Source organism: Netta rufina (assembly GCF_964035555.1).
Source record: "Netta rufina genome assembly, chromosome: 2".
NCBI lineage: Eukaryota > Metazoa > Chordata > Aves > Anseriformes > Anatidae > Netta > Netta rufina.
Window position 1 is genome coordinate 79,227,820 of NC_140124.1, and position 24,763 is coordinate 79,252,582.

At 38.0% G+C, this 24,763-nt stretch overlaps 1 protein-coding gene across 3 annotated transcripts in view; it reads left to right on the forward strand.

Annotated features, from left to right (window-relative positions):
* The window catches only part of ZCCHC2 (zinc finger CCHC-type containing 2), a 40,899-nt gene extending 16,347 nt beyond the window's left edge, over nt 1-24,552 (forward strand). Inside the window, exons 4-14 of one of the 3 annotated variants that reach the window (XM_084281226.1) lie at nt 1,207-1,278; nt 4,222-4,334; nt 6,198-6,292; nt 9,865-9,948; nt 11,680-11,737; nt 14,401-14,539; nt 16,128-16,192; nt 17,066-17,160; nt 19,562-19,690; nt 20,432-21,940; nt 22,925-24,552. In XM_084281226.1, coding sequence (XP_084137352.1) covers nt 1,207-1,278; nt 4,222-4,334; nt 6,198-6,292; nt 9,865-9,948; nt 11,680-11,737; nt 14,401-14,539; nt 16,128-16,192; nt 17,066-17,160; nt 19,562-19,690; nt 20,432-21,940; nt 22,925-22,992 — 2,427 coding nt within the window. In that variant the 3' untranslated portion in view covers nt 22,993-24,552. The remainder of the gene's footprint in view (nt 1-1,206; nt 1,279-4,221; nt 4,335-6,197; nt 6,293-9,864; nt 9,949-11,679; nt 11,738-14,400; nt 14,540-16,127; nt 16,193-17,065; nt 17,161-19,561; nt 19,691-20,431; nt 21,941-22,924) is intronic. The other 2 variants (XM_084281227.1, XM_084281228.1) reach the window with 2 other exon arrangements.
* The last annotated feature ends 211 nt before the right edge of the window (nt 24,553-24,763 follow it).

Below are 24,763 nucleotides of genomic sequence, written 5' to 3' on the forward strand. Positions count from 1 at the left end.
AGGTAAAATACAATGGTAGATATTGGAGGTTTGTATAGAATGCCCATATGGATTATTAATATTTAAAATCACAAAACTACTTTAGAAATTCAGCATGTAGATGGATTTGACAGTGGTTTTGAATTTCTTTGTTAAAGGGGGAATGTTTGGAGATATTCTGGGAAGTATTTGAGTAATCTTGAATCAACTCCACCTCAGTTCTTTTAGAAAAGAGTTTCCTCTCCTCATCTGTGCAGGTATATACTGTGTTCTTCACGGTGGATCATTTTATGCTTGCCCAGACACTGCTTCTTAAAGTTTTAACAGCAATTTACAGTCATGGCTTCCCAACCAAGGTCACCAACAGTAGCTGGCATTTTAGGGGACTAAGATGAAGGCAGTTGGTGGTTGACATTTTCCTGTCTGCTCTTTGGAGTAAATTAATGTTTATAATTGCCTTGTCTGCTCCCATTACACAGAATCTTCCCATGCATGTAATGGGAATCTTAAGCACAGAGGTTGACTAAAAGGCAGGCAGCACTTATCTAACCAAGCTGCTTTTTCCTCAAAATATGCACGTGAAGGTGCTGTTTTAATGCTTGCATGTTGTGTCAGAACAATAAGCTACTGAAAATTTGATAGAAGCGTATACCAATATGCTGTCTTATTCTTGAGTAACTTCGTTAGTAACTTGCAATATTTTTTATGAATTGTATCCTACAAGAAGTTCAGTATGACCATATAAGAATCAAACCTGAGGCGGATAAAATTATTTTATATGCAAGAGAAGCAGAAAGATTTTTGTTCATTTATTTATTGACTAATGGCAGCAAGAACTAAATCCGGTATATCTGACCTACAGTCCTTTGCTCTGTTTTCTGAAGTTAATGACGACCGTTTGATAGAATCCTCTAATTACACAGCCTTCTGCCTGGCTTCTTTTGGAGTCGCTAAGTAATCTTCAGGGACTTGATTGCATTGACCTGAATTTGTTCATATTGCTTTTAGCCACAAATAACATTAAAATGATCTCAAGATGTGCACTCAAAATTAGTGTACATCTCTGAAAGGTACACTGTTATCTCTGTTTTGCCTGGTATTAACTTAGCTGCTAGTATTAAGTCTGATGATCTCAATATAAGAGTTAAGAAAATGTTAAAGTTGACCAACTGGTATGATCTTTGGAAGAAAGAAACTTTACTCATTCTCTTCTCTTTCATTATTCAGGTAACCTGGTCCGATCTTTCGGTAACATGTGTAACAAAAACACACCAGGAGCTTCAGGAATTCCTGCTAAAAGTATGTATTGAAATACAAAAGTAGTGTTTACACATCAGATTTATAACTTCAGATGTAGTTTAGGAGGTCAGTGATTTCTGGGATGTAATTGCAAAAGCAAAAGCAGGCTACTGGCATTTTTACTACAGAATTTTATTAACCATTTAAATTATGTTTATTGTGGTGGAGCAACTTGACAGATGAAAAAGTTCAGTGGAATGTTTGACGAGTTTCAAATGACTCAAACTTGTCTGGCAGATTTAACTGAACTGCCTTAAAATTGACTGTACAATATACCCACAGAATTAATATATAGGGGCAAGCACTGCTAATTTGTACCCCATTAGAATAACCTTAAGAATATATATTTTTTGATTTTAATTAATGATGCAGGTCCACGAGCATAACAGCTTTTAATTTTACTGTTGTATTCTTCAGCAGAACAAAGGCAGGCATATTTACTGTCAGAAGGAGTTAAACTTGAGAAACTATAAACTGCTTACTTGTGCATGTGTATGTTTACAAAAAGTAGATATTCTCTAAGCCCCTCTCCCTCCTCCCAAAGCAGGGAATGTATTAGCGTGCAGAGACAGCATGTGGATCCCCAGAGTGTGATGACCTTGAACTGTGTGTTTCATTGTCAGTGCCTAATATTTGGAGTTCTGTCTATTCTGGGAAATTCTATAGTTAAACTCCTCACTGCACACTCCTCTCCTGTACTAAGGAGAGCTCTGTTTTAGGCATGTTTCAGTAGCATCTGAAGCTCTTACTGCGATTTTAATTGCAAGTGGAGCGCTTGTTACTGTATAAAGGCCACAGTCTCGTTCGCTGTTTGTTGTCAATATGGTGTTTTCTAGTGTTGTAAAAATGAAGGGGAGTATGTGCTGCTGCTGTAATCCAGTTGGAGTATCTAGTTCTGAGAGTTCCCAGCGCTTGATTCGTGAGGGTCTGAATTATGGGTGGAATATCTAGTTGTAGACGGTGTGTCCACAAAATTCCTCTATTTGTGAAGAGAACCTTAAAAGCAGGGTTGTCGTATGAGATCCTCTGCAGCTCGTGGGATGAGTGCTGAACTGCATGCCTCGTGTTCTCCTACCTGCAAAGTAAAGAAGCACACCAGCTTCTGAAATGGGCCCTCTAGTACCTACTTGCTGCAAGAGGGAGTAATAGGAGTCAGGCATCAAGTTCATCCATCCTTGCATTCTAGTTTTCTGTTATTCTCATTTCCAATCTGCATAGCATTGCTAAGTAGTACGCTCTGTTTCCTAGGACAGGAAGGAATGGGCAAACTACTTGATAGGAAATGACGAGTTTGTGGGTGGTAGGAGTAAGATAACTTCATAAAACTTGTTGCAGAGCAGCAGCATTGATGAGAAAAGCTAAGGTAGCAAATGGGGTAACTTTTCCTTAGATTTGAAGAGCACCTTCTCTGGGGTGACAAGCATAAGAAGTTACTTGCATTTAGGAAATTGCCCACATATGTGGAAGGACTAACATGCTTGTGGTAACAAGACTGTCTTATTACCTGGAGTTAAGATAGTAAGCACCTTCACTTGGGTTTGTACGACTCTCAATCTTAAGCTACAAAAGGAATTGAATCCCTTTCAATAAAAGCTTTAAAGGAAAAAAAGTTGTGGCTGTTTCTTGAGGCAAAATTATATACAAAACATTGTGGCAGGAAGTTTGTACTTCCCCATGCTTTTGGAGTGGCATGAGTAAACCATTTGTTTAATATTGACAAATTCTTCAGTCAGAGGTACTCAGTAACACATATTAAAGCCAAAGTGTTCAGAAAAGCTACTTTCTGTTCAGAAGCATTTTTTTCTGTTTTCATATCTAATGCACTTCAGGTGCTACAGCATTGTAGTAATACTAACAGTATCTGTCAATCTGAATTCCAGAAGTTCCTATTTTTGCATGTTACCAAGCAATTATCTACATTAGAAATAGCGTATGTTTATTAGTAGCACTTCAATCAGTCAAAGAATTACTTAGTGCTTTGCTGTTATGCCACTAGCAGCATGGTATATCCAGCTGGCGCTCTGGATTGGGCATATTCCAGATACACGAGAGGAAGATGCCGCTGTAGTGTAAGTTGCTTAGTGCTGTTGATTGAAACTGATGGTAGATGTAAATCAGATCAGCAATAGCTTTTAAGTTTAGGAGGAAGCATTTCTGCTGTGGCTGTTTTCTTTTAACTGTACCAAAATTAAAAATATATATTACTGTTTTTTCTAAATAAACTAACTAATTTCATGAGCTTTCATTTACTGTAGCATATCATTTTGGAAGTTATAAATGTGAGAAAATTTTGTTCTAGGGAAAACTTGTCATTTAAAATTGACAGCTCCTTAGTAGCAAGAATTTTATGTTCTGAACTGGAACATCAGAAGGCCTCACTTTGTGATACTGGCATTGGAAATTGAATGAGAAGCTTTGGTGTTAATAGCAACTAGAGAAGGACTTGCTATTGAGTGATCTCGGTATTGCCTGCTGAAACCCAGTGCATTATGTATCTTTAAATGGTCATTTCTACTCTTTCTTTGAAATAATTTAATCTAGTGAAATAATGATAGTGAATACAGTGCTCGGCATCCTCCCTGGTATTTTTTGTTGTTGTTACTTTCAGACCTACTTTCTTTGTGTGAAAGGTTTAAAGAAAGAAATTGGAAAAAGATGTAAATTATTCTAAGAAAGAACATCAGTGAATTTCTGAATCTACATCTTCTTTTAAAGAGAGCTTTAGAGCTTCATACACCTAGACTTAATAGGAGAATTTACAGCAAAGTGTTTCTCTACCAAAATTAAATTATGATGATTTGTTTTACTTCGTCTGCAAATTACTTTATTCAAGCTGGAACAGTAGAGTTTCCCATAGATAACAAAAGGTATAAAGACTGATGATGAACAAAGATAATCTTAAGATGAGAAATGAGTAATTGCCATTTTTAACCTTTTTCTCAGCTTCCAAAGGAATTGTCTTCTGAAGCATTTGACAAGACTATTTTAAGAGCACTAAATCAGGGTTTTCAGAAGAGGGAAGAGCGAAGGCATGCTGATCTTGAGCCCATAATCAGGTGAGAATTCTAGCAAATAACCTGAAATGCGTTATCTGAAAAGGGGTTGCAATCAAACTAGATGACTGCTAGGGACAGGGGAAATTCTGCTGTGTTAATGCAATTTATGAAGAAGATGGGAAGGCAGTGATGAAATATATATTTTGTCTTGAAAATGAGAATCTACTTTCAAACTTCAATGGTGCGGACTTATTAAGGAGTAATCATCCAATTAAGAAAGTATTAGTGCAGGGCAACGTAGCATAGCAATGATTGGTACTTTAGGGAGGGAGGGCCTTGTCTTCATTATACAGACATATTTAGAAAAATGAAAAAGTAACTCAAAGTGCTATTTTCTGATTCTAAATCACAACAGAGTGACACCAAACAGAATTTGGAAAAGAATAAACAGTAATAATGAAGCATATCTATAAAATGAAATGCAATTCATGCATCTGTAAGAAAAGGGCAAATACCTCATAACCTGTTAGCTAGTTATGAGAGTGCTTGCTGAGCTGTAGGCCATTTTGGTTAAATCCTGTAACTCAGAAAAGCAGTACGAATTTGAGTATGCCTCCCTTGTTCTTTTTATTTGCTATAAGTACCTTGTTAGTTAGGTTTGTTCTTTTCTGTCAGGGTTGTTCAACCTTATTCAAAGTAACTTAAAACTTTTAACCAGGTTAGGCCAAGTGAATCTTGAGACACTTGCTGAAGTAATCAGGCACTGCTTGTCAAGCTCCTGCTCTGAATACCGCAGATACTTGAGTCCAAGCTTCTTCTGTCTCAGGGTTTTGTCTCAATAGCTCAGCTACAGAAGATACAGAGCTGCTGCATGCCTTAACCTTCCCCTTCCCCTCTCCTTCCCAATTTTCTTTTATTTTGCTCTGTACCATTATTTGTCTTTTATTGGCTTGATTTTCAAGGTAAAAGCTAGATCAGTTTTGACTGTTTTTAAATATTGGTTGATTTGTAAGTATCTGTAATACAGAAAGGGTGTAAAGCCTAAATGCAGAATAATTACAAACTCAACAGATTGTTTGAGGATATCATTTAAATATATCCAGCCATGTTATAGTATGGAGTCGTAATTACTAAATGAAGCTGTGACTATGCTAAATTACCATATGAATAATCTTGACAATAACATTACTGTGTAAAAAATTTTTTCTTACAGTGTCAGTTAAGCAGAAATGTGTATTTAGGTGTCTTTAGTACATGCTTGGTTGGCCAAATTTTTTTTTATTGCCTTTACCCCCCTCCAAAAAAAAAAGTAGAACTGGCAGTGCTGGCAAGCAAAAACTGGAAATCTGTTGTGGGACTTAAAATATTTATTCTTGGACTATTTTCTTGTCTGAAGCTATAGGAAGTCACTGAGCCCTTGGGAACAGATTCAGAACAGTGCTGGGCAATTTTGAGAATCCCACCCTAAGCTCTTTGAGATAATTATGAAATTCAGACACTGTCTTTATAGGCAAATTCAACTTTGTATTGAATCAAAAAGTGTTTTTAAAAAGCAGGTGCATTTTTTTTGGAAAAAAAAGTTGAGGAAAAAAGTTAAAACTTAAGGTTCAGTGCTTTTTTGAATCTGTCCAAGCTCCTCTCTGATAATGTTACAGTGTGGCTCAAAAGTACATATATTTTTAATTTTAAAAAATCCATAATACCGATTTCTTTTACTGGCTGTACTCCAACTAGGACTGAACACTAGATCTGAACAACAAAGCTCTGAGGTAGCCTTTAATCTTCTGTATGCTCAGTGTGCAAGTTTGCAAGTTAAAGTGTTTAGTCTTTTTAAGAACTACCTAATTTGCTCTTAAATGGTACTTTTCTGTTTTTCCTATGAAATATTACTTACAATTTAACAAAATTTCACTTAAATTTCAGGCAGCTATTTTCAAATACATCACAAGCTTTTCTGCAGAATCAGAGAGTATACAACTTCTTCCAATCAATTTCATCAGAATCTTTGCACACTCACAGTAAGAAATATCTTAATACTGTTCTATGTAACAAAAAGTCTATAAAAAGTGATTCTTCCTGTCATGCCTAATTATGTTTTTTAATTACGTATTCATGTTACATTGTATTCTACTGGTCATACTTGAACTCACTGCCAAGGAATAGTTGTTTCAGCAGACACATATGCTTTTGACAGTGGGGTTGTGCTGTGAAGCACCAGCTTGTTTTTCTTTTCTTTCTTCTTTGTACCATCATACTGTTAAAATAGGTAAAAATAAATTGAGCATGTGCAACAGTTTGGGACTTTATAAGAAATATCAAAACGGGCCCAAATCCCCTGACCTCATTACCACTTCAGCAGTAGGACAAGTCGTATTGAATAGAAATGCAGCCAAATATTTTTGGCCATTTAAAAACTTACTTAAAGCTTCAAGACTTCAAAGGAAAAGCAAGCTTTTTAAAAAGCATGCTTTTTTATTAAAGCTACTGCCATCTTTTTTATGAATCCTGTGAAAATGAATGATGAGACTGTTGTCAACATGGGAACAAAAAGCCTTCTGCACTGATCCCAAAAAATTGCATGTTACTTATTTGGTTTCTTTTGTAGATGGTGTTTGTCTTGATATTTAAGCTAAGATTTGGTTTGGGTACATAGCATGTAAATAATGGGATGGCCCTGACTTCAGATCATACAGAATCTTGTTCAGAGCATTTGCATTGCTGGTATTTCCTTGGTGGACCTGGCACTTGTGCACTATAAACTGTGTGACCCAAGCTTAGCTTCTCTGTATGGCTGTCTTAAGATGTTCTTTTTGTTTCTATTGAATCTTTTCTTCCTTCAGTGCATGTTATATACCATGGCAGTTTAGGTACTGACTGTGAGACTGTAGCCTCAGAAGTTGCAGAAGATCTTAGTAAGGAGTAAGTCAGAGTTTTTGAACAGACTGCTTGTGAGCACTCGAAAGAAAATAAGAGGATGACAGCTAACACAAATCCGAGATGATACATGTGGTGTATCAGATGTGTTCTTTCTGTGATCAGATAAGGCCTTGTGATTTATGGGAGAAGCTGCAGATGTTATTTTGTGGTTTTGAACCTATTTTTTTTTAGTAACGGTTAGGACATTCTTATGTGTCAGTTTCGTATATAAGCTAAACTAATGAGGTCCAGGACAATTGTGAAATTGGCTGGAATTTATTGCTGTGAAAAAGTCTGACAACTGTCTTGTAATGAAGAGCTGCATGGGGAAGAAGGAAGTTCCAAGGCCCAGAAAGATTCACATTAACGATGGACACACGGCATAGGATGTGCATGTATCAGTCTATAGGCTACATCTAGGTGGGAAAAAGTTGTCAGTATGTTGCTGTACATTATTATAATTTAAAATGATTCTCACAAATTGTAGAAATGCACTGAAAAAGAACCAGTGCTAGGTCCCATCCTAATAGACTCAACTGCAGGCGTGCAGGACAGAAATGATCTGCAGGGTTGTTGGTAGATTAAGACCTTAACTCTGCAGGACGATGCCTTACAGATTATAGTGCGATCATAAATGGGAGATAGTGTGTAATAAAACACAAAACAAAAGAAGTGTATACATGTGTATATATGTGCATATAGGCTACATGAAAGGTCATGAGGCTTTGTCAGATCTAAAATGCATGACGGATGGAAAGGATGAGGAACTTCATTGTTCAGCAGAGAGGAGAGAAAACTTCTAATGGGCTTAACTCGCAGTGAGGAAGATTAGGCTCAGGGACAGGCAAGAGTCTGGTGATTACCAGTGAAGTCGGTAGCAGTGAGTCGCGTCTGAGGTCAGGGCAGAGAAGTCAGTAGGTCAGGGTTACGAACAGGGTCGGTGAGACGTGGCCAGGCCCAGGCAGGGCTGCAGCATAGCCCGGGCAAAGACCTGAGCTGGCATGTGGCTCCTGAGCCCAAGGATGGAGGCCCTTTGCGAGGCATCTCCAGCTCTTTCCCTGCAGTCTCACCCAAGGTTGCAAAACTGCCCTGTACCAGAGCTGGTCTCGAACACAGGCAGGTGTGGCCCTTGGCAGGGCAGAAGAGGCTGTAAAGCCCACTGGTGTGGTTCAGGGCCCTGACATTGAGATAGACATTAAGGAAAGCTTTGGTGAAGACAAATAGCATGATGAATTTAAGTGTAGTTGTTTATCTGTTGATAAAGGAGGCTGGATAACTTTTCTGGGATGGTTCAACATCACATTTACTGTACTGCAGACTAATACATGCTGTGCTAAGACAGAAGTACTCATCGAGCTCTTTATTTATTTATTTATTTATTTATTTATTTATTTATTTATTTAATTGCTGGCCACTGTGTTTTTCTAAATTTCATGTTTGGGAATACTGAAATCCTCCTAAGTATTTACAATTGCAATTTAGGCCACGGTGGTGTATTTTGAATATAGTGGCATTGCTGGGGGAGAGGGAAGAAGCATGTGTTTGAGAACTTGGATGAGATTTTGCTTAAATCAAACGTGCAGAATGAATTAGAGAAACTGACTGCGGCTTACATTGGTCTTCAGTCATTTTTAAGATCCGGGGATAAAATGTCCATTCACAGAAATACAGAAATACTCTCTGAAGTACTTAAATGCTATAGGTATGATATTAGTAAAACCTTTGTGGAAATAAATTCTCAATTCAGTGGAGGATCTTTATACCTTAAGTAATAGTTGAGATCTCACACCGAATAATATGTCCAGTAAGCGTCATTATCCATGCTGTCACGGTTCCGTTAAGGAGGGAATCAATTAGCTCCCTCCTGGTTCATAACATCAGTTATTTTAGACACCTCTTCAGGCTGGGGTAAGTTTTTCATCCCAGTAGACTTCATTAGAACACGTCTCTTGGGGTTTAGTATGTTCAATGCAAACAATACTCAGGAAGATCTTCCCATCAATACTTCAAGATCCTGAAAAGCAGCTTTCAGATGCTGTTACCTGCACTAACTTGGAATTTTTTGAGAGGAAAAGAGTTGACTCCTAGAGTTCAATTCATTGCTGAACTTAGTTCTCTTTAAGAGTGGAGCACTGGTATTTTTGCAACAAAACTGTAAATATTATTGCCACTTTTTGTTACCTCATCTGGCATAACAAGGCAAAAATGATGCATCAAGACTGTGTTAAGGACACTAGATGATTTCAGCCCAAATTAAGTCTTCTTTGGCAGGTGAACAATTTAACAGTGGAGTGTAACTCATTGCATAAAAATTTTAGTAACTGTAGTTGGTCTCCTGCTATTTCCTGCTGAAACAGAAAATATTATTTATGAAAATCTGATATGCAATATGATGGAAATATTCGTAATAAAATCACAATCCAAAGCTTTTGAAACGTCACCGTAGTTTTAAAATTGTTTTGCACACATTTTTCTTCAAAATAAAAGCATCTCCATAGAGCCTCTATTCTTGGAGATGGCCTGCTTTGGAGGAGATGATGTTCAAATTATTGCCACATGCAAACCAGAAAGTTCAGTCTTCCATTTCCCTAGCTTCCAGTTTAGTGCAAGCACTCAGGAACTGTTTAGTTGTTCAAGATCTATAAAGTTACTACGTGAACTTTATTCTCTGCAGGTAACTTACAACCCTCTTTGAAGACGGTTAAAGCACCAGAACACTTCAAGGAGGACAGTTCAGAAGCTTCAAGTCAGGAGGAAGGTAGTTGTGTACTTAAAGGTGGTTCTTCTCTGAGAAAATTTGCCACACTCAGTTCTGGAAATCATGCAGTTGACCAATTTCTTTATTGGTACAAAGCTGAGAGATTTGGATGAAATGTGCTATATAAATGAAGAATCTTTGTATGCATCCTACAGTTTCCTTAGAGGGTTTCTATATAATCCAAAAAGTGGGATTGTTCATAGACAGCTTGGAGGCAGAAGTTCATGGCTGTGTTGAGCAAAGAGGAAGAAATACTCCACAATTTACTTGAGCCAAGTTTGTTTGCAGCTTTTCATGTCTTTACCTATTCTTCAATTATTTGGGTTACAAGTTGAATACAGCAGTTTGTTTTGCCATAAATGTGTCAAATTTGTCTAGGTTTTAGTTTTACACAGAAAGGATGTTGAAGTTTTTCCTCTTAACTTATGCTGCTTTTATACTCTGGCCAGTTAATATGGATTTTACCTGTTTGGGACTGTAGTGAATATTGATTACAGTCTGAAAGCTCATGTTTTCCAAATACCTCAGAAAACAGTTCGTAAGTAGAAGCAGCAGTCTAGTGGCTGGTTAGTAATTTCATTCTGTAACGAATGTCAAGCCAGTTTCACGTTGCTTTGAGTAATGAACAGGTAGAAGTTTCTGGTAGGTGGAAAGGCTGAGAAATGGGGCTGGTAGGTGCACATGGACAGATGCACTAGCTTTCACAGAAAGGCACCGCTCTTATCCTCTTACACGCTAATAACTAATAAGCTTGTAGTTGATCTTATGTGCAATCAGTAATCCACACATGCAGTTCAGACAGACTTTTCTTATTTAAAATTGTTTTATTATATTCTTCTGTAGAGTTCAGAATACACCAAGTAAATTTACAGTACATTCAAAAGTAGCTCAAGTAATTTTATTTATTGTCCTTAAAAGGAATTTGTTCAACTGATGAAGCTACAAATGCAATGCAGAACACCTTGTGTGCCATTTTACTAAGGTGCTACCAGAAGTTTTAAAATTGAAGTATTTTTTTTCAAGTCATTATTTGCACTTCTATGTTGCATTGACAGGAGTTCAGGCCAAGAAGGCTAGTTGAAATTGAAAAAAAAAATTATTTTTGTTAAAGTTCAACCATTGTTTTAAAGAAAGGGGCAGACCATGAATCTAAGGTTCTTGTTTCTTGTTTGAGGCGGTATCTCTTTTTGTGTCTCATGTTATTTGTAAATCTTTACTTGCACAGTGAAATTTATGATGGTCAGAATGCAATACTTCTGTGTAAGGCTTATCTTCATTCACTATTCAGAACTCGTCAATGACATGGGATTTTGAGATTCATTTTAGTAGCCAAAAAAAAATTACAGAATTCTGTACTTTTCTGACTTAATTCACTTTCTTCTTTTCATCCCTTTCATACTGGACAATACTCAGTCAGACATTTAGTCCTTATGACTAAATCTAGAGGTGAGCAAACTTGGGGTTGTTATAGTTCCTATTATTCTGTTTTATTCTTTTGTGAAATTGAAGATAAAGCGTCTTGATTCTACTGTCTGTACAAACTGATCTGTCCTTTATGCAACATCTGTTAATTTCACCACTTTAAATTAAGTCTAGTATATTTAATGGAGATGTCTTCCACTAAGTGTCAGGTAGTGATAGAAAGATGAATTCTCTGGATTGATCTAAAAGAGAAAATAATTGCTGTTGAAATCATGCTTTTTGCTTTTTTTTTTTTTTTTTTTTTTCCAGATGTAATGCAACACACAACAGTCCACAAGAAACATAACGGAAAAAGTCCTGTTGCCAAGTAGGTACCAGGATGTAATGTGCCCGTGCTACATTTCTGAACTTCATTTATTAGTGCTTTGGTAGCATATTTTTCCTTCTAGATTAAAGCTTGTTTGGTTGGTTGTTTCTTTGATTAACTTAATATGTATTAGAAAGGTCTATGTAACGTGGACAAGTTCTGTATTAAAACTCTACTGAAAACACTATAGAAGATTATGTTTCTGAATCTGTAGGGTATAAGTCATTTGGAACTCTCTTCTTTCATAAATTTTGTACGTCTTCTGTTTAAGTTGATATTTTGATTTTGTTTATAATCTGGGTAATATCAATTTGTATTTTATATTTTTTTCCCTTGTGCATGCACACATGCATATATGGAAATTTCCAGTGCTGCTGATTCTCAGCTTTTCTTCAATAGTTTCAAAGATGGTCTTAGAGGAGAAGGTAGCCCATTCTTTCCCTTCTTTTGCAGCTAAAGCTTGTATACCTTGCTTATTTAAATCCATTCACTTGTTACTGTATCTTAACCAGAATCTTTGGAGACGTTTGCACATAGTTGTGCAATATTTTAGCTATATTAACAGAAAAAATGGATAGAGTTTTTGTTGTGGTTTGCAGTTTTGTTCTGTGTTTAACTGTTACGTTATCTGTAAGATATATTTATCTCAGGGAAAAGATTTACTTGAAATTACAGTAATTAACAAATAACCATAGTGCAAAACTGTTTGTCAAAGTTCTATGAATCTTAACCAACAAAATTCTTGTGAAATTACCGATTGGACAACTTAGTGATTTGGATTCTTTTTGTATTTAACCCTCCTATGTTACTCTCAACTTAAATTTGTCCAAGATGAGAATGGCATCTTAACAAAATCTTTGATTATACCAGTGGTTAGAAAACTACTATGAAGTCATAAGAGTTCAATCCAAGCTTATTAACATACAGTTATCAATCCAAAAGAATTAGTCTTCTTTTTTTCTTATTTCTTGTATAATAAAGTATACTAGAACTGACTGTTGTTTAGGATCTCTCTTTAAAGTGGGTTTTTAGAAGCAGCTTGATGAACTGGGACAGATCTTTCCAAAAATCTTCACCATAGAAATTCTTTTTGCTAGCTGTTATTTTCTTCTCAGGAGGGGAAAATGTGTTTACCACTTGATTACTGAAGGTCTGTTAATCCTCCTGTGTTCACGTTGAGACTCTCCTTAAAACCTATGCCTGTTATTTATAGGCTCTAAAGAAATGGCATTGAATGATACTTTCCTCTTTTAAATGTATACAAAATTTTCTAGAGTAAATAGTGGTTCATCTCAGACAGCATTGGTACATTTTGGGAAAATTTATACATTACATCTGTCTGTTTTCTGTTGTTATTTAAGTATGGCAGCATTACTCTTGAAAAGGTCCAGACGTTTGCTTGGAGGAATGAGGTTGAACATCTGAAATAAATATTTGCCAGTATTACAGTTTATACAAAATGACAACAAATTTAGCAGCAGCTTCACTTAATCCTATTTGGCAGAAGTTTCTAAAGTGACCTTGCTTAGATCTCTACAATTATGGACTCATGTCTCTGCTTAGGGACTGCCTTGGGTTCTCACCATTTGTCTGAGATTTTTTGTTTTGTTTTGTTTTGTTTTTAAATATTCTACTGCGTGTCTTTTAAAGTAATTTGAGCACTTACTTCCAGAGGTGTTTGGTAAGTAGCTGCTGGAACTTCAGCATGTCTTCTGCTTTGGAGTGAGCTAGATTTCTGCCATCATGGGAACTGATTAACATCTCATATTACAGTAATTTTCATGTGCCTTGACAAAAGCCCTGAATTAAAAGGTACTTTCAATTTTCAGCATGAGTATTTTTATAAGAATTTCGGAGTATTAATTCCTTTTTATCCCCTTATTTTTTGCATCCAGTGAATAGTAGGACACGTTTTTGAATGGTAGATGAGAAGGTTATAGATCCATGTGCCCTACTGACCTTGTGAGACCCATGACTGTTTCTCCAGCAGTCTTCATTGACAAGTGCTCTCAGACCTAGTTAAAAGTTGCCACTGACTGGCAACTGCTAAGAGAAGCTTCAGTGGAAGGCATTATAAGGCCCACAGAAAATGCCAAATGCAACTCCCATTTCCCACTACTCAAATATAGTAACCTTCAAGGTTAAAATATGAAACAAGAGGACTGGTTTGAAATTCAAATAAACACAGCTGCAGCATGATTTGTAAGTAGCCATGCGCTCCTTTTCTTATATGTGTTATGAATTCTGAAATAGTAATTACAGATTTTGTCATTAATCATAAGGAAGAAAGAGAATGAATTCAGAATACATTTCTTTCTGGAAAGTTTCCCCACATCTTGTATGACATAAGTGAACAAAAAGACTGCATGCAAAAATATCCATGAAAGCTGTTCTCTCAAGTACTGTTTTCTCCAAATGTTATTTTTCAGAATTTTGTGTCAAAGTATAGTAGACTTTCAAAAGAAACTCCATTTATGTTCAGATCATTACAATAACTTTAGTGTGCAAGAATTCATGTAACTTGTCTTTAAAATGTCTTGAATTTCTAGAGTCTTCTGAAAGCAAAATACCTGTTTCCCAGCACAATGCTAAAATGCGGATGTTGGTAGGAAAAGCTCACAAGTTTGTTCACATTGGCACAGCTTTTGCTTTTTTCCTTGCAGCAGCACTAGTAGTGCAAAATGTTCTTCACTGGATAGCCTTAACATACAGCACTCTGAGCAAAATGGGGTAATGGACTGGAGAAGAAAAAGCTGTATTGCCCAGCAGCACCCAGAGCACTGTACAAACCTACTTGACCAGGTGTGTTGTTTTTACATTTAAAGCAGTATTCTGAAACTCTGAAATGAGGAAACTGTCCTCTACACATGATTATATTTAGATTTGAAAGATGAAGAACACTGCTAAAATTGTAGCAATGACTGCTCATGTTCAAGTTGCAGGTGACCTACCTTGATTAGAAAACCCCTCATAATTTTCACACTTATCACTCTGTTGAAGTTTAAGTATTTTGTTTTGAATTTATAGCTAAAACATCCCCATAGGATGTGTGCAATCAGAAAAGTCTTAATTTCTTAGCAGGAATTTCCTGTTATTGTAGCGTGTTGTACAATAAGTTACAATTCTCTGTAACATCAGGGAGAATTTCAGAAGGCCTAAGGAATTTGTGTTGTTGCAAGCAACAAACTCAACATGGTATTAATAAGTAAACTATAAGAATGGTGCAGCAGGGAGTACAGATTAGATGTACCCCCATCTATCTTACTTCCATTATCTAAGTAACTTAAGAATTAATCTTCACTGAAAAAGTTAATAGCTGGATGCATATATACACGTTGTGTGAGATTTTTATTTATTTATTTTTTTGTCTCCGGTGGTCAATTTTGGTATGATTGTGGTCAAGAAGAATAATTACTCATAAATAAATTAATGTACTGAAATTGAGGGAAGGGAGGTTGCTCACTTTTTCATCTGAAAAACCTTGAATGTTAGAATTGCTTAATATTGATTTCATTCCACATGTAGAATTTGGCTATTGATTATTATGTGGGGAATGGCAAGCCAAAGTTTCCTTATTTCACAAACTACGGTAATGAATTGAGATTTGTTTTCAAAGCAGAAATGGTAGACTGCATCAAAGCTTGAAGTACGTGAGCTTGAGGCAAGACAAAATTGATATACCGAAGCAGGAAAAGCTACTTCCCATTTAAAAGATTTCCAAATACAACGTAGGCAGAGACTATTTTTGAGTTGTCACAGTTTTTACTGCTTTGCCAAATATGAGATATCACTAGCAGCTAGTATATACTTACAGAAAAATGCAGATGTTGTGTTTTTTCTAATACGCTCCTAGGTGGTATTTTACAGAGTTCAGTTTAGCAGCAATCAAGGCCAGGTACCTGTTTTGTCAAGATGTAAACATAGCTTGCAATGTAAAAATAATTTGCTACATGTACTCTTCTCCCCCTCCCAATCAGATTGTTCCGCTTAAATCAGAAGCTCTGTAGCCCCTTAAGCCTTATGATTAACTCTGATGAGATGACTTCTTTTCGAGGAAGGAGTTGTTGGGGAGTATTTGATGAAAAGTGTTGGGTTTTCTCCTCAACTGGAAAGACTTACAGCTTGCTGATAGCAATAATTTGATTGATATCTCCTGAGTATTTGGAAGTAGTAATTTGCTGTGTCCTTTGCTAATAATAGCATAATCGCAAGATGATATGGATGATGCTGAAGGTCTGACCGCATTGTACGGATAGTTGTTTGTATGGCTGTAGCATCTGTGAGCAACGCTGGTTGTGAGCTCATAGACCTTTAAGTCTAAGAGGTTTTTTGTTTGTTTTCATGATACAAATTATCTTTTATGACCCTCATTCTTGTATGTTCTGTTTAGCATACAGGGGAAAAACGAAGTCTGTCTGCAGTAAGCAAGAAGAAGGGAAAGCCACAGCTGGAAAAGTAGGTTTCCAACGTAACCAGTAATCCAGGAACAACGTGGGGTGCATTCACTCTGATAAACAGAGCGTACAGTCAGTTAGGTGCTTTGTTTTACTATTGTGGAACAAGAGCTGGCATATTGTGAGACTAGGCTATATAAAAACCTTTTATCTTTTCAAAAGAAATAATGTGATAAATAGAATGTAGTTGTATGCATTTCTTTCCTAAAATTGTCAGTTGACATTTAGCAAACAGACTAAGGAGCAGAAACAGGTTGAGTGATACAGAATTACCTTTTCTTTCCTTTATATTTATGTTAAAGTTAAAAATTGAAAAGCCGTCCTGAAAATGGTGAGGATCAAGTAAGGACAGACAGGGGGTGGTAACTTGCTGAAATGTTTTATTGAAGATAACTTGTGAATCAGAGGGCTTCAGAACTTCCTGTGGGCTACACAATCCTCCACTGTAAGGAAGTGAAAAAATTTATAACCTTATCTAATAAGGTTTCAACTTGACTTCTTGTCATTTTATTACTCAGTAATCAGATGCTTTTGCCCTAGTCTGGGGTATGGCTTCATTACATTCGTTAGCTTTCAGGAAAGGCTGCAGAATCAGCTGCGACTTTTTTTTTTTTTTTTTAAAAACTCTCGTGTGTTTTCTTCTAGATCTTTATTCAGAGTTTAGTAACACTCTTGGCAGTTTAACTACTAGTATATTAAACAAATAAATAAAGGCTATTAGTGCATTATCTACATTTGTTGTTAAATACACATTTGTGGCCTGGAGTTACTGCTTTTGTTTACAGTGGCATTCTGTTTTCATACATGGTTGGTTATCTGTGCTCATGCGTTTGGGAAGGGAAAAAAAACAAAAACATGAAAATTATTTACACAGGGAGAAAGCAAAGAAAACTGACTGCCGGTTGAATAACAGGACTAATGGAGTTAGAGTTGCAGCATCACAGCACATACGTACAGGGACAGCAAAAGGTAAGATGGCTTCTCCTAAGCTGTTTGTAAGAAACAGAATTTCTAGTTTTGCCTATTTATTCATTGTTCTGCAGTGAAGAGGAAATCACAAATTTGAAGTTTATTTCAGTGCAAGTCAGCATGTTGGCTGTCCAGTCTGTGCTTTGACTCGCTGGATAAAATGTGCTAGACACAGTATTTTGTATAACATTGCTTAGGGTATGTATCCTTTTGTGCAAAACTGGAAACATTCTAGGAAAGTCTTCGTAAATTGCCTTAGGTAGAGTGGTAGTTGCAGAAACAGAGTTAGGCTGTATGAAATTCAGCAGTCTGAGTGTGTGGAGGTCCAGCATCTTGCCATTAGCATTGCCTTTGCAGCTCACTAGTTTCATGGATTGCTAGTGCTGTGGGGCACTTGTGGAACCTGTTAGAAAAACCCACTGGTGTGAACCTTTGGTGAATTGTAGTGCATAAACCAGGTGACTGCTGAGCTCCAGCACAGAACTGTGTGCGCTGCCCTAACAGGGTTTTCAGATTTAGGTAATCCAGCAAAATCTAGTGTCTGGGCCAGAATTTGTATACATCAGTCAGTGTTGAGCAACACAAATATAATTTTGTTTTAGTATGTTGAGCCTTCAGGTTTTTATTATCTATTCCTGAAGGGCTATGTTACCTATTGGCTTTGATGTCTTGATGTTTTCCAGCCTCCTAATATCAGTTGCATCCGTGTCTTTCTCATGTTAATTTTCCCAACAAAACGATGAAAAAGAATTTGCCTTTTTCTATACCACCCAATTGGCCTGAGTGTTGAAAGCACTTTTTCAAAGTGCCTTGTCTTGCTTTTGCTTCCCCTTGGGGTACAGTCTTGAACAAGTTTTCATTCTTCCTTCTCCTCACTTCTTACCTTTGAGAGTTCCAGGTAGATCCCATTGCTGAATTAGTGTCATGTGCTTTACGGGCAATTTTTGTTATCTTCTAAAATCTGGCAGAAACTTTAAGAATTCACTGTTCACAGTTAGCAAAAACAATATGCTTGTAAAAGGTTATAGGTAAGAGCTGTACAAGTAGAAAAAATAATCTACAGGACAGCTTTTTGTATATGTTTCTGATTGCTTACTGCTCTTGTTGTCATGCAAAACACACTGAGTGTTTATGAACTGCTGATAACTTTCAGAGGTTGTGCAATTTTGTGTGACACAGTGCAATGCTAAAAAGGAGTGCTTTGTGTTCAGCCACTGCACACTAACCCACAGATGTGAAACTGCCTCCTTGATGGAGATGGCTAGTTAAGGCCGCTCCAAGAAGAAACTGCAGCCCGCAGAGTTTAGAAGCAATTCAGTCTTCAGGGATGAGCTTTCTACCTGTTTGTGTACAAACATCAAAATGTCATCTGATAATACTCTTGGGAGATGCAGTCTACAAGAAGAAAAGAATCACGTTGCTGTCTGAATCTCCCTAGCGTTATATCTGAAAGTGTGGTTTGAAATGTCCTCTTTTGAGTCAGTAGCTCTTAACTGCATCGTATTTTCTTCCATATTTCATTCCCTGTTTTTAGCTTTTGAGTCCTCATTTAGTTACACTTGCAATTTAGAAGACTTGATCTTTTATAAGTGCTTTGGACTTTTTGAACAGTTGTCAGCATTGTGAGATTGACACTTCCACTTCACATGATATTTTAACAAGGGTTTAGAATATGTAATAATTTTACCAAGTATAGATTTCAGTATAGGTTTTCTCTAACCGGGAAAATGGTTTCAAGAGTCAAAACGTCAGGCTGAAGAGTCAAAAAGTCATGGTGAACCTGAAAGCCGGAGCATTCTGGCTTAGAGTTGGCTTCACCAATAGGATCCAAACCCACCCTGAAATCCGATTTGCAGCAAATGAGTTTCACACGATACCTTTCAGAATTTAGAAAGCAATTTTACACATCTGTAGTTCACCTCTTTTTCCTTAAACAGATTTTGTTGATACAGTTGGCTTAAAGCCAGTTCTTGAACAAGGTGTATTGTTCGGGCTGTACCTGCTGAGTTAGCTTTCTGCCTTTGTTGGTACGACCAAGGAGTATTTCACCTATTTGAATGGAAACAATTGACTGCTGCCATGCAGAGGAAATTATTATTACAGTACACTTCTTGTAAGCATCACAAAACTTTTGAAGGGTTATTCTTTTGATTATTCTGCATAAATGTGAATTTTCAGTGTCACCTTTTTTAATGTGAAGGATTCAGTCATCAGAAATTTCGGGACAAGACTAGCCTTTGATGCACGGAGTTAAAACGTTAGAAGTAGAAGGGAGAGATGTAATTAAGTAGGAACACCGTATAACAAACAAAACTCTGGACTAGCCTGATGTCAGCAAACCAAAATAATCTCACTTCAATATACTAAGATTAAAAATAAAAATGCCAATTTTTATTTTTAGATCTGAATTTGGACGCTGGATCTGGTCATGATACATGTGGAGAAACATCATCTGAAAGTTACAGTTCTCCTTCTAGTCCACGACATGATGGGAGGGAAAGCTTTGATAGTGAAGAAGAAAAAGACAGAGGTTGGATTTGTGGAGAGTGTGCATGAACTTCTCTATTCCTTGACTAATCTCTTTCTTGTTTCTTAATTTTAATTCAATTCTCAGTTTTATTAGCTGCTCTTATTTGTGAACTCGCCACAGATAACGTTTTGTTTTGTGAGTTTTGTGGCTGGATGGTTTGAAGGCTTCTAGCAAATAGCATGACTGTTTGCATACTGTTGAGTTTCAGATTGCCACATACATGTATGTGGTACATAATATCCATATTTTCAGACTTCTGTGGTGTAGGTCTCTTGATTAAATTCAGCAGCATAGTATATGGAAAAAAATGTTTTATGTTTGGCATAAAATTGACTTGTTTTACAGCAAAGTATGCCCATCATTTCTGAGAGGTTCTTCTCTTTGTCTTTAATGACTGTTGAATTTGCCACTCCTTCCAAATTTGAGTAAACTGTGTTAATATCTTTCTAGGTAGATGCAAATTCTTAATGTAGTCTGTGTGCCACCGTTCCCATTTGCAGATACTCAAAAGTCAGAGACACGGTAGCTTGTTAGGCAGTTTGGTATAGGCAAAGTGATTGAGATTGACCTACCCTGATGCGGATGAATGAAAGTAGTCTCAAAGTTGTTCTAATTCAGGAAGATGCGACTATCGTTTGTGTCAGCAAACGTAGTTTTATGTGGGTGAATGAGTCCAGGGTGAGAGTTAGTGTAGTTTCACATGCATTCTTCCGACTCTGACAAATGCTGTTTTCTCCGCAGATACGGATAGCAATTCTGAGGACTCTGGGAATCAAAACGCAACCAGGTTTACAGGCTACAGTGCTGTCAGTTCATCGAACATGAACAAACCATCCGCTCAGATCTCTGCAGTCAATAACGAGAACGGGAGCCTTCCTGAAGATCCTCTGAACGCGAAGTTCCAACACATTTCCTTTATGCCTGCCTTACACTGTGTGATGCACAGCGCTGCCCAAAAGCCCGAAGCAGTTGTCCCGCCGCCCATCTCTGCAGACGGCAAAGCGATGGGGATGCTCGTGACCACGCCCGTTGCTGTCTCACCGCTGAGAGAGTCTGCGAATTCACCTCCTGGCGGAATGGGCCCAGGGACTTCTGGCGAACCCGAGAAACGCCTTGAGCTGATGGCTTCCCCTTTGCCAGTCCCATCCACTTTCCTTCCGCACTCTGTCCAGCCTGGCAGCCCTGCTTTGCATTTGGCAATACACAGATTGAAAATGCCCTCTCCACAGGGATCGACAGAAAGTTGCACAGTTAATGGACCGCAGCAGCCGACAGGAAACTTAAGTATCGGATCACCAAATACTGCCTTTATCCCAGTCCACAACCCAGGTAGTTTCCCAGGATCCCCAGTTCCTACGACAGATCCCATCGCGAAACCTGCGTCCCAGGTGGTAGGACTGAATCAAATGGTGCCTCACATTGAGGGAAACCCAGGAGCGATCCCTCAGCCTACCAATCTGAAGGTAGTTCTTCCAGCAGCTGGTCTCTCCACGGCAGCAGCGCCACCTCCACCAGCTTCGTACGCTTTGCCAGGCAGTCCCCACGCTCCCAGCGTGCTGCCCACCCAGAATACAAACGTGCTGAGCACTGTAGCCACTTCCTCGCCACCTCAGTCCGCTGGGCTAGGCGTCGGCCAGGTGCAGTCCACCGTTCCTCCCGCCATACCCACCCACACGCCAGGCCCTGCCCCCAGCCCGAGCCCTGCTCTGACACACAGCACTGCACAGAGCGACAGCACGTCCTACATCAACGCTGTTGGAAACAATAACACTAACGGGACAATGTTACCTCCGCAGCAGTTGGGATCGGGTCCCTGCGGTTCCTGTGGACGTAGGTGTAGCTGTGGGACCAACGGAAGCCTTCAGATTAATAGCTATTTTTATCATAACCCACTTCATGGACAAGTCTACAGAGTTCCATCTTTCTTCACTCTGCCGTCACTTTGCAATGGCAGCTACCTCAACCAAGCACATCAAAGCAATGGAACACAACTTCCTTTCTTCCTGCCTCAGTCTCCGTATGCAAACGGGCTCATGCATGACCCGGTCATGGGGAGCCAGGCCAACTATGGTATGCAGCAGATGGCAGGATTTGGGAGGTTCTATCCCGTCTATCCAGCACCTAACGTAGTTGCCAACACAAATGGGTCGGGGCCCAAGAAGAACGGGAACGTTTCATGTTACAATTGTGGTGTAAGTGGACACTATGCGCAGGACTGTAAGCAGTCATCCATGGAGGCCAGTCAACAAGGTAATCATGATAACTCCCAGCGGACTTGCTTTTGAGTTTAGCGGTTTCTCTTTACCTTCCTGAATGTGCTGTTTCTGGTCTTGCAGAAAGGTGTGCGTGCGTGTGTATGTTTTGTGTAAATGGTTGTGCATTAGTGACCTGCTCTAAAACCGCAAAGCATCTTATCTCTGCCTGAAATTTTTGTAGAACAGAGCAAGGGAATGGGATTCGCAGCGCCAAGCTGAAAATGGGCACGATTCAGAGCTGGGAGCTCGAACTGTATCTGTTCTAACTTGTCATTCCTTTCACTGGTTTGTTTTTGGCATTATGTTGAGATTTGCATGTTGTTCCAATTTTTCCATTCCTGTTCAGTGTTTTTTGGAGAGAATTCATTGGCAAAAAGTGTAGAAAATATCCATTACTGTCTATAATGTGAACGTGAATCCGTAAAACTTAGGAGAACTAAAAAAAAGCAAAGTGGCCATTTGATAATTTAACTTTTGTAAAGCTTGCCTTTGCACAACCAGCCATCCTCTGTGCCCCATCGTGAAATACACAAATGAAATGTGCTTCAACTTTTCAGACAAGTTGCAGCAAAAAGGCAGAAACCAATTGGAACTAAAAATCAAAGGCTTCAGTCTTGGGTGCCGTTTCTGTCTCCCTTCAAAACAGTGGAGAAAAGGCAGCGTTCGCACGGAACGTGCACTGCTCCTGGTTCTTGGCCTTGGACTGGAACAGGAAAGACGAGCCTTGGTGGGGTCTTCTTTTCTCTGCTTTTTTTTCCAACAGTGGTAGGGTCCTCTATCTGCTGTCTGTGGTTTTTAAAAAACTGACATTTTTAGCGAGCAGTTGAAAGAAAATGGTATAAAATCTTGGGACCTACTTTGAAAGCACTGGAGGATGATAGTGCCTTTTGAAGAGCATGTCCATTTTGATACCTTGTAGTGGTTTTGTAATCCATTTTAATTGTGAGCAGTGACTTAGTAGTTCTCTTTCCTGTTTTAGGCACTTACAGACTGAGATACGCACCTCCCCCTCCCCCTTCCAATGATACCTTGGATTCTGCAGACTGAAACAAGTAAACATTGCCTACTTAAACTGAAGCTTGGGAAATCGGGGGAAGGTGTGTGTGGGAGGGGGGGTTGGTCTTGTGTTTTGGGACATTCCCGGTTTTATATTCTTTTGGAATTTTTTCATTGCTTTTGCACCTCTGTTCCGTACAAAAGAAGAAAGCTGAGTCCCTGGTCTCCTCCTGGTTCTACAAAAGGCTTGCGTAATGCATGTAATTCACACGCCCAGCCAAACAATCAAAAAGAGCATTCGAACCATGCTTTTGCACTGAAGACTTGAGACATGTGCAATGTTTACTGCATTTAAAAAAAAAAAAAAGTCCTCTGACCTCTGACATCACTGGTGGAGCAGCCATATGGTGAAAGAAGAAGCTTGGTCATGTTCCCCACCACAATCTTCTCCCCCTCCCACTCCCTGTCCTCTTTATGCTGCTGTTTTATTTTCTTTTCCCTGTCTGTCCACGTGGATTCGTTGGACTCGCATGAGTGTTTAGCAGTTCATACAGACCCTGCCCGTACTCTAAATTGATGCTCATGAATCGAGGGGAGATGTTCAAACGTCCTATTAGGAGAATCCAAAGGAACACACCACACTGTGTGTGCTATATCTGCTAAAAATACATACACACAGCTCTTGAGAGTCCCAAATAATGAAAATACATAGAGCAGGAGTGGCTGAAACTGTGTGGACTTGAACAGATTTTTAAAAATGAACAAGCTTAAATTGACAGATTTTTCTTCCATTGTAGCTTTTTAGCCTGTATGTTCAGCAAAAAGAAAAAAAAAAAGGTGAAAAAAATGGTATGAATGTTGTACTCAGTGTGTTTGCATTTGTAATGAAAGTTGACAGCATTTTTTCCTTTTTTAAAGCTATTCTACATCGTGTCAACACAGAATGAACATTACTTGATTGAATATTTTTTTCCTAAACTATTAGTGTTGCATTGTACTTAGAATGTAAATGTTTTATTTCAAACTGAACAAAAGCTATGGTTTTCTACAAAATAGTCAGGTATTAGTATTAGAACCTGTCTACCAAATAGCAAAGTCACTATTTTATAACAATTTACCACTATGCGTAATTACGGTATAATGTGAAAGACTGAAATGAGTGTTAAGATGGTATTAATCATGTCAGTATCATGAGTAAGTAAGTTTAATGCTGCTGTATTTTTTATTTTATTTTTAAAAGCCAATATACGTACTAAATTGCTTCCAGGTAATATTTGATTTCCTAAAGTGCACTGAGGTTATCTGGAAGATGAGTGTATTTTTTGACTGCTGCATTCAACACCGATGAACAACTACCACTGTATATCCATAGGGTTTGGCATTCCTCACAGTTCATGGCAGAAATCTTTTTTCTTAAACTAAGGCCCGGTGTCCGGTAGAGGGATGAATGAAATAAAGTCAATCTTTGGTTCAGCCGTCTAATAAATTGCTAAACAAACAAACAACAACAACAACAAAAAACTTGAAGAAAAAAAAAAGCTTGATTACTACATTTCTTCATAGGTAGCATTTATATTTATAGCACCAGTGTACATTTTGAAACTTTTTTCTTGGAGGGGGGGAACGGGGAGGGAGGTAGATGAAAGCTTTAATTTAAAAAAAAAAAAAAAGTTTAAGTAGTAAATGAAAATTATTTTGATTAAAATTTTTATTTGATCTGGGTATTTTTGGACCACTTGAAATGAATGAACTGCGTTTGAGTTGAAGTGAGGGTGTTAAACCACCAATGGACTTGTATTGTGAATTACCTGCCAGTTGTACT